General features: G+C 42.1%; 1 protein-coding gene across 3 annotated transcripts; it reads right to left on the reverse strand.

Moving 5' to 3' along the window:
- Positions 1–248: 248 nt before the first annotated feature.
- On the reverse strand, positions 249–8,263 carry LOC147425323 (triose phosphate/phosphate translocator, chloroplastic-like). 3 transcript variants are annotated; one of them, XM_086499424.1, is made up of 13 exons: positions 8,052–8,263; positions 7,633–7,950; positions 7,364–7,438; positions 2,735–2,800; positions 2,563–2,641; positions 2,055–2,175; positions 1,877–1,972; positions 1,574–1,686; positions 1,412–1,489; positions 996–1,112; positions 664–763; positions 470–570; positions 249–389 (listed from the first exon to the last, which is right to left on the reverse strand). In XM_086499424.1, the coding sequence occupies exons 2-13, from the start codon at positions 7,944–7,946 to the stop codon at positions 348–350; spliced, it is 1,302 nt and encodes a 433-aa protein (XP_086355550.1). In that variant the 5' UTR covers positions 7,947–7,950; positions 8,052–8,263; the 3' UTR covers positions 249–347. The 3 variants fall into 3 exon arrangements, with proteins under 3 accessions (XP_086355550.1, XP_086355549.1, XP_086355551.1); XM_086499423.1 differs by having other exon boundaries at positions 8,039–8,263; XM_086499425.1 differs by having other exon boundaries at positions 7,364–7,435; positions 8,039–8,262.
- Positions 8,264–10,245: the final 1,982 nt, after the last annotated feature.

A 10,245-nucleotide genomic window follows, 5' to 3' on the forward strand; every position in this document is an offset into this window, starting at 1 on the left:
GAGAAGTTTTTAAAGACGCAGGAACAATCCCAAGAGACCTTAAAGATCTATTGAGGAGTTTTGAACCCAAGACATGTTAGGCAAAAGGGAATTATATTACGGTGGTAGAAAGCTTATTCCAGTTTCCTCTTCTTACATACGCGTGAATATGCCCCCCTAGAGCGGGTGGGAGAGAGGGAGAGAGAGAGAGAGAGAGAGAGAGAGAGAATTATGCAGCACAAAGTGCACATGAATGTGGCAAGAAAGTATAAGACAAACAATTTGCATTTCACACCAAAAGATAAAAGAATCAAATACATGATGTACAACAAAAGTGGCTATGTCTCAGCAGCACTCCAGAAGGCAATTCATGCGGTTTTGGCGTCTTCTGGTAGGGGAGGAGGTGCCTTCTGCACATGCACATTCAAATTAAGCCCCATCACATGCAAAAAAAACAATGCCCACCACACAAGAAGGGCCCAAATCATACCTTCTTGGCCTCTTCCATTTGTGCCTTAATGTAAGAGTAGATTGCTACACCCGCTATGGCAATCGATGTACCTATGGCAGTCTGTGTGGAGATCTTGTTTCCTGGAAAGCAACACGAGAGTACAATCAAAGCATTAGACACATCAAGAATGGAGAGAAAGAACTAGACGAAAAGTTGCGTATATATCATCGTACCAAAAATGACAATTGAGAATCCGATAACAAATACTCGCTTCAGGACATTCCCCACAGCATGAGTGAGAGGAGCCACCCGTTCAAGGGTATTGGTGGCAAGCTGGAAATTTTCATTCAAGCATTAGACCACAAGCAAGGATTGTTTCCAACTCAGACACTAATTAGCCCAGGTCAAATAGGAGTGGCCCAATCACAATGCTCAAAAGCGCGTAACCCAAATTTCCCGCAATTCCGTCCTGACTGGTCCCTCTCAATTGTTTCATAGTGAATTGAGTGTTCATAATTAGTATATGAAATGATTAATTAGTAATAGATTGGGTGAAATCAATTACCTGGTTGTATAGGTGGTAGAACATACCGACCCAAAAGAGATCAGACAGGAACTTCTGCATCCCAACCTTTGCAATTGCATCTGAGAACCCGGTTTGTAAAAGTTTAGGGCCTTCCAACTGCATCAATACCAACAATTCCTCAAAGTCAAAGGCCACAACATGATTTGTTTCATCACTTCTGTTCCCGCCACTAGGCGTCGTCAATACAAATGCACAACTCACAGATGCATTCACGTAAACATGAATACATGAAGCTTTTATACATCTGTACGGTACAAAGGCAAAAGATCAAACCATTCCATTACTCCTTTTCACCATGTTAGCCCAAACCGACAATTAGTATGAATATGAAAACAATCACTTCGAAACATTTTAACAGCCAAGTGGACTAAACCAGACAAAAACTGATAGCTCACCACCACGGCCGCAGGAATACAAAAGAAGAGCGCAATAATGGAGATGTATGCATACACATTCGTGCTGTCCATACCCGTCTGCAATAGAGAAATAAATCCTTTAGTGAGCTAATATGAAGTACAATAGTTAGAAACATGGAAGTTCACAAAGTACATATTTACCATTGCTTTCTTTGAGTAGATACTGCGATATGTAAATGCAATATTGGACGTCATTGCACTCAGGAATCCCAACCAGTTGAAAGAAAGCTCAGTCATGGATGCCATAGATACACCTGTTCAATAGCATGTGCACAAACAAATTAAACAGGCAGACAATCATTTGACGAGGCATGATACATACACAGATACATACTAACATATATGCATACATACATACATTTACAGTATATACATTTATATAAATACATACATTCGTACATAGATACATATATACCATATACATAACTCCAACAAGTTTCCTACCAAGCACGACGGGAGCAAGCGAGAGCCAAAGTGACAAGGGGATTTGTTGTCCAAGAATAAACTGAGAGGCTGCCGCATTAAAGAACGGCTCCAATGCTGCATTTATTTATTCTAAATCAGTACAAATTTGAGTCGCCAGATAGAAAATCAATGGACAAGATGAGGGAGAAAAACATGCCTTTCACTGTGTGAGTGAAAGAAACAGCTACAGCCGCAAAGGAGACATTACTCATCACATGGCCCAATGCATGGCAAAAAGCAACCGGTGTAAGGAGAGAGAGCAGCTGCTTGTCAATGGGCTGCTCAAAATACATCAAACAGATTATGAATAAGCTTATAGAGATCACAATATCACTAAAATGGCAATGTCTTAGCAAGAACCTGCATACATATACATTCGTACGTACCTACATACATGCGTACATAAGAATATGAATATATATATAATATATATATACATACATACATCATACAGTCATATATAAACAGTTGGACATCATTAGAGTAAAATTGAAGATTTTTAAAGCTTTCTTGCATTGATGTCAAAGAGAGCCTCATATCATCTTGTATATTATGCTAAGCGTGAAAAACAATGTCAAGAGGGAGAGCCACAAACAATATGCATATTCATAAAATGGGAATCTTCCCTACAGTATCATCTGAATTGGAAAAGCCAAAACTCATACCGCACGTTTCGGAAGCCCAATGGTCCAGCACACACAACAGTACACCACGCCTACAAGCAAATGAATAACCGAAACAAAGCTGCAAATTCAACATAGCTTTTATTCAATGAGGGGAACAACTACGAGAAAAATGGGTAAATTAGGCTTTTCATAACAACAAACAGGTACTCACTAAGGATAGGGGAAGTAGTTGTAAATCTTCTTGTTCAAAATGTTGAAGATCACATTGAGGAAGTACCTGTGAGAATCTCTCTCTCTCTCTCTCTCTCTCTCTCTCTCTCTCTCTCTCTCTCTCTCGCCAGAGACTGATTCAGTCTATGTGGAAAAGATCTATAATAGGATGTGGGCAACCGAGCCAGTATATACTGTAGAGGAGATTACTTCTCAGCTAACAGAGATACTACATGGAGCAGCACAAGAGGCATACCCACATACTCAGCCTGATCAAAAGAGAGGATCTGGGAACATGCCTCAAAACAGTTGGTACGACGAGGAATGCAGAGAGACGAGAACCCAGGTCCAGAAAGAGCTTACACTTGGGATCATCACATATAAGCAGTCTCGGATTGCTCTTCGCGTATAGTACGTCGCAAGAAAAGGGCATTTTTAGCCAAACTGGAGAAGGATTTATATCAGCTCTTCTTGAGTCAGGACTCACATGAGGCCTGGTGTTTATTTCACGAGCACTCATCGCCTCCAACAATTACTTCTCCTGAGATTTGGGGTCAATATGTAACATCATTATATATGGTATCTAGACAGCCTCCATTACCAGATCCGCTAGAGCCATGCCCGGCTACTAGTACTTTCTTTACTACGGAAATGGTGAAAAAAGCCATTGACAAGATGAAGACAAGAAGAGCACATGATCATGAGGGTTTAGTAGCAGAACATCTGATCCATGCAAGGGATCTACTTTCACAAGTCCTTGCTCGTCTGTTTAATCGGGTCATGTGTGAAGGATTACCTGAATCTTGGAAATTATCTACTATCGTCCCTATTTTCAAGTCAGGGGATCCTATGATACCCGGAAACTACCGTAATTTATGGTGGGTCACACACTGACCCGACTGTATGCATCCATTCTGGAACAAAAATTGAGTAGATGGGCAGAGAATGAAGGCATAAGGGCAACAGGACAAGCTGGATTCAGGAGGGGTTATTCCACTTTAGATCATATTCTTACGCTCAGAGCCATTATTGAGGAAGGAAGAGCCAGCGGGAAAAGGATGTATTGTTGCTTTGTGGATTTTCGGAAAGCTTTTGATACAATACCAAGGGCCAGATTGATGCGCAGGATGCAAGAGTCAGGGGTCCCCAAAGAGATTATCTGGGGGATCATGGCCTTATACGGGTCAGTAAGTGGTTATGTACGTACTCCAAAAGGGGATTCCGACATTGTTCATTCCACCGTTGGAGTAAAGCAGGGATGCCCACTGTCTCCTACTTTATTTGGAATGTATATAGATGAGGTATCAAATTACATTGATAGAGAGGGTGACAGAGGTGCTCAACTTGCAGGGTCATGGATCCCTTTGTTGTTGTATGCAGATGATACTGTATTGATAGCAGAATCACCACATGGAATGCAGAGGCTGTTAGATGCATTACATAAATTTGCGGAGGACAGCGGACTGTCGGTAAATTTGGGTAAAACCAAAGTTATGGGGTTTAACACCACACCGCAGTGGGTTAGGAGATCGGCACCTACATTTGCATATGGCCAGGATACAGTAGAGTACACAGATGCATACACATACCTTTGTGTGATATTTACAGGACCGAAGTTTACTCTTAAGAAAGCAGCAGATGCTAGATTGTCCCTCAGCCTCTGCGGCCTTGGGAGGGTTGGAGAGGATGTGTTCACAAGTGCAGTTTCAGGAACCACGAACAAAACTTTGGCTCTTTGATACTGTGGTGGCTTCGGCTATGCTTTATGGGGTCCAGATTTGGGGACCATCTCTGGATCAGGATAATTGGAATTCAATGGAGAGACCTTTGGTATCTATGATTTCCCAAATGATTAGAGCCAAGGCCTCCGTACCACACGCGATTACCCGAGCGGAACTAGCTACCCCTCCGATAGAAATTGAAGCTCTTACCAGATCAGTGTCCTTTATCCATGGTTTGTGGGATACAAATGATTGCCAATATACTAGATTGGCCCTCGAATCCTCTCGACAATTAGCAATGAAAGGAGATACATCATGCTGGTATGCGCAAATGTCCTCGAGGTTTCAGAGACACGGGTTCAGTATGGAAAGATTACCCCCCTTCCAATACTCTCTTGAGGCTCCATCACTGGCAATCACACGAACGGAGATTAATAAAATCATCCGCCAGGATCTTATACCCTACACAAGAATTGGGCACGAAGATGGCCGACTACAAACAAAACTTCCTACAGCTATCTGAAGATGGTTTTGTGATTCGCCCGAGCTACATGGATACCCACCTGTCTCATGGTTTGAGATGTGCTATTGGTCAGATTCGTACATCCTGAGACCAGCTGGAAATTGAATTTGGCAGATTTAGGGGAATCCCACCTGAGAGCAGAATTTGCAAGTTATGCGGAATGGAGCTGGAGACGGAATTACACTACATATGCCATTGCACCGTATACTATGAGATACGTGGGCGTTTCCATTGCCTATTTAAAGAAGGCTTTGGACCTCTAGATAGAGTCATGCAATACCAGGATCAAAGATGCTTAGGCCTGTACCTACTGGAACTACTTCGGCACAGGGATAATCTAATGAGAAGACAAAGAGCACTACAGCCTCAGAGGCAGAGCACAGATTTCTTCGGATCGAGAGAAGCAGGAATGGAAGGAGAAGCAAGAGGCCAGCACCGAGCACAAAGGAGTACCCACATTCATACCAAAGGCACCCTCATTGATAGGGCGATTGAGCTTAGAAAATCGAGACGACCACGACCGAGATGCAGAAGCACACTTCACCGGAGGAGACTACAACAAAGGATTAGAAGCATTCTAGCCAGACACCCAAAATGCTCCTAAGAAGTTTATTTAATACTTTATATTTAGTTTTCACATTTATTTTCACACTTTCACACTTTTCACACTTAGTACTTTAGTACTAAGGTACCCAGACATTGTAACAGATTCACCACTTTTGTATCAGTTTGGTCTCATAGGTCATCTTGGCCTTTTGAAGACGTTAATATAACATTTCATTTCATTTCATTTCTCTCTCTATATACGTGTGTGTGTGTGTGTGTGTGTGTGTGTGTGTGTGTGTGTGTGTGTGTATATATATATATATATATATATATATATATATATATATATATACATATATACATATATATATATACATATATACATATATATATATACATATATACATATATATATATACATATATACATATATATATATACATATATATATATATATATATATATATAGCGAGATTGGATAGGACATTGTGAGGACAGGTAGACAGTCATCACTATCAATTGAAACCCAAACAGCTACATAGGAAGAAGCTCCTTCCTTATATTTGTTCAGCCCTACCACATTAAACCTAGAATTAACCTATCGTTCTTTCCTTTCTTCTCTCTTTGTCCTCCAATTAATTGCATACTAAACCATAAAAACATCATTATGCCCAGCATCCTGAGCATTTTGGTTGGGTCATGAATACAATTACCAAGAATAATCTGATGGGCTCTTGCAAAGGACTGACATTACGCACATACAGGTGCGCATGCATGTACATAACGAGAACTATAAGTAGCATGTCAAATAACAAGACACAGACTTCGGCCTCGAACCACCTAGAGAGGTACGAGTCATGAGCTAATGATAATCCTCTAATCAATATCTATTTAAATCCGCTTTTCACCTCAAAAGTACCCACAAGTGGGTGTAGGGCATTTATATTAACTGTTCATATGACAGATCCCCTATCAATCTCATCTACACCTGAACCCTGTGCTCACCCTTATGAACATTCATGCGAAGATACAATAATTCTCGGGAAAGCATAAGCTATCACAGCCCAATCCTTTGTGAGTACCCAAACAGTGGTAATGTTCTATGTACCAACGGCTGGCCAAGAAACATAGATAACACATTCTGCTGCAATTGCCAACAAAATGCAGATATTGCTCAGAAGCATTAATGTCTATGCAGCATTTTTCAAAAAGAAGACTACTTTGGGAGGGTGCATCACGTCACTTCCTAATCCCAGTAAACTTTCCACAAGACTCTGATTTGGCCAGATATTCTGGGGTAGGGCTACCCCTCCACACAAAATACAAAGGAGGTTAATCTTTTGTTGCGCTCGGCGCTTGAGGCAAAGAGCACCATAAGCATGGCGCAGTGGAGGTACAAACCTTCCTGAAGGCTAGTCAATTGGTGCACATAGCTACACAAAAGCCATAAGATCAACACAACGTAGCTCATCAATCATAATGCATCTGAAGAAGTCGATGACCGTGTCATCTATCTTAGAAATGCCTTCACAGTGCACATGGCCTAACACGAGCAATTATAATCTCTTCTATATCTCATCCCTGCTCACTACTCCAAACTGCCAGTCAAATGTCAATTAAGGCCCTCATTCTCAAGCGTGGTAAATTTGATACTCTGCCTCTCTTAATAGCAGGTCCTGAGTTAAGGCCCGTCGGATGGATCTTTGAGGTTTCTCGGCATTGTTTCTACAGCCTTGTCTCTCAACACACACACACACACACACACACATCAGACAGACACCGCACATTGACACACACACACACACACACAAAAAAAAAGGTGGATGGTCAATATCCATACCACATGAAGAAGAAGAATCCAGTCACCAATGCAGGATACTTCGCAAGGAATCCTTCAGATGAGGTAGACACGCTGCTGTCATTCACCAGAAATAAAGTCTCATCTCCTTTAACATCAACAAACATGCCAAATCTCCAAAAATTCAGATGTAGCACATCAAGTGAGCTGGTGAGTACATGCCTCAATGTTTAAACAATTCCATGTTTGCATATTGTGTGCAAGGGTAAATGAGAGTTAGCATAAAAATAAACTATTGTGGATGAGCCTACCTCGGAGAGGCGTCGCTACCGCCAGCATCTGCTGCTGCAGCCATACAGACAGGGGAAAGGGGAACCCTTGACTTGGGGGAAGGAGCAAAAGGGCTGTCCGCTGACATGATAGACTTTCCAAAGGAATGCGACCTGAGAGCCGCCGCGCCATTGCTAGGTGAGGTCATGTCCAGCTTGGGAAGACCCATACCTCTGCGTAAGCCTGTTCCGAGTGAGCTAGCCATGGTCCTCTTCACCAAGTGCCGAGAGGCTAGTTGCCCGGAGCCCATCATGGGTTTGCTCATGTGGGTCGCCTTCTCTGTCAAGGACGCCATTTCTCTGCACACACAGAAGCCACTCAAAGATCAAATTGGCAAGTGGGCGAGGCGATCGGTCTGGGCGGGAAACCAAAACTTCAAATTTATACCCAAAATGTAAACCTTGCAGAAGAGATGGATCGCGGATGGGAACACAGAAACGCGAGGCAATTAGCTCTAACCCTTACCACGCCCACCAGAAGAAACGTATAAGCAGAAGAAGCAAAATATCTAGTGGGCTAGAGAGAGTATGCTGTGTGTGCGAGAGAGTGTGCGCGGCTCACAGTTACACTACATGAGAACCTTAGCCGAAGCGAGAGAAGGAGACAGACAAACAACGAGTGAAGGTTGATGGAGCCCTTATCTGAAGGAGATGGCCCTTTCAGCCCATCTCAGCGAGCCAAGTGTACATATCCTTTCTATTGGCTACCATTCCCACTTGACTCTCACTTCAAACTCTATGCCAAATTTGGGGCTGACCCACCCCTTGTATGTTCTTTTCAAATTAATTTAATCTTTTCACTTTCATTAAAAAAGAAGTGTGTGCCAAATCTACACATGGCCCACATTTTTTTATTTTATTTTTAGAATTAGGCTGGGCTCATATCGTCGTGTGCAAGAGACTTTTCTCATAGGTGGACCAATGAAAATGCACGCCTCAGTGGAGGCCGTTCATACTGCACACTCTACTTGGCTAGCCCTGCTGAGCTAGAATGTTGACTCATGCCCAAGGGGGCTACTCCATGTTCCGGTTGCCCACCCACCCGTAACTTGTGTGCACTGCTCCAGCCAATCAAAAGCCACATCGCCTTGCAACTGCTTTCTTTTTCGCTTCTGTTTGTGAACAAAGCAACACTCGAAAAGTTGGCTTTGCTTCCGGGTGTCCGGGTGGAAGGGTTGAAGATGCATTGCGCAGTCTGAATGAGGCCTTACCTACAACTTTGAAATTACAACCAACCCTCATAGTGGAGGCAGCAAGTGAGTCTTCCTGGCTAGATAAAGTTGCCCAACCCATCATATGGACTAGGGGAACAACCCCTAAGGGCTACATGTCACACGAGTTGTCAAGGGGGTTTGAACCCAAGACTTTAGACACAAGGGGCTCTTGCTCTACCAACTGAGCTAGCACTCCTTCACAACATTTTCTGATATTTCACATGTTGTTTGGGTTTTTTAGAGTCATCCCAAAACAAGCAAGGTAGACACAACATTGTCAAACGCTCCAAGGTAGACACAACACAGTCAATCGGTGGTTTAAGTGAAGCTGTCATAAGATTGCTCGGGGTCACCTGAGTTCAAAAGAAGGAGCATTTTATGTGACAATTTTTAGAAGCTTATATAGGACTACATTTAGAAAAGGAATGTTTCATTGCAATTTGCAAAAAAAACCCTAAGTTTTGTTTTAAAAAGGAGTTATTTTATACACTCCATAGCATGTAACTGAAGGGTGAATTTGACTCTTTGACTACACATTGTATGGATAATTTCTTGGAGGTGGACCCCCAGAGCAAGATATCGATAGAGAAAGGTGTGCCTATACGATCGAGAGTCGATGCTTGTATAAGAAGTGCGGGGAAAGCCCTACTATTAGCTTAATACAGCTAGCTGTCAAATTTTAAGGTATATATCTAAAGCAATATTCAAAGGTGAGAAATTAAAACCTACTAGAAATTTAATGTAAATTTGTTTAGTATAGCCAAAGCACATAATTAATGTTTCCCATTAGGTTTTTTAAAGATTTGGAAGAGGGTCTTTAGTTGGGTACTATGTGAAATTTTCAAACCCATCAACACGTAAAACTCACAAACATTGAGCATGTGGAGATCGAATACTTCTACGTACAAATCTTCTAGCTGTCTTAGCTTTGCCATCTTCTCAAAGAAAACCTAACACTCCCATCCACTCTTTACACCACACAATCCCTCTGATTTTGGATTTTACTAGCTAGACTCTATGGGCAACCTTGTTCCACTTAGGGGGCTTCAATAATAATGATATGAAACGTACAACCTACACACAGTTTTGTTGGTAAGTGGAGATTGCTTGTGAGGACAAAGAATCAAATTGATTCTCAAATAACTATGGTACCTTTTGTAGCCAGTCACTTTCCTACATGAACTCATTGGACAAGTGAGGTGTTGTTTGATAGTGTTTGGAGTGAGTGCATGCTCTGGCACCTTTGCATCAATAGTTGCAAGGCTATTCGTTTAGAGAGAGGTCCAACCCTTGTAGCTAGTGGAAACCCTTAGTGGAATACGACTCTAAGTGCCTCCCTAATTCCTTCTCATGTTGATGGAGGACATATATAGGTAGTCAA

Source organism: Adiantum capillus-veneris, chromosome 25 (assembly GCF_014529385.1).
Source record: "Adiantum capillus-veneris isolate H3 chromosome 25, ASM1452938v2, whole genome shotgun sequence".
Lineage (NCBI taxonomy): Eukaryota > Viridiplantae > Streptophyta > Polypodiopsida > Polypodiales > Pteridaceae > Adiantum > Adiantum capillus-veneris.

What these genes read in the sequence shown, in the direction of transcription:
- LOC147425323 (XM_086499424.1), bottom strand. Translation starts at nt 7,946, where the DNA reads ATGGCGTCCTTGACAGAGAAGGCGACCCACATGAGCAAACCCATGATG. An exon ending in GGTAGCGACGCCTCTCCGAG is followed by an intron (nt 7,439 to 7,632) that starts GTAGGCTCATCC and finishes GGTGAATGACAG; the next exon opens with CAGCGTGTCTACCTCATCTG. An exon ending in GTATTCCTGCGGCCGTGGTG is followed by an intron (nt 1,113 to 1,411) that starts GTGAGCTATCAG and finishes GTATTGATGCAG; the next exon opens with TTGGAAGGCCCTAAACTTTT.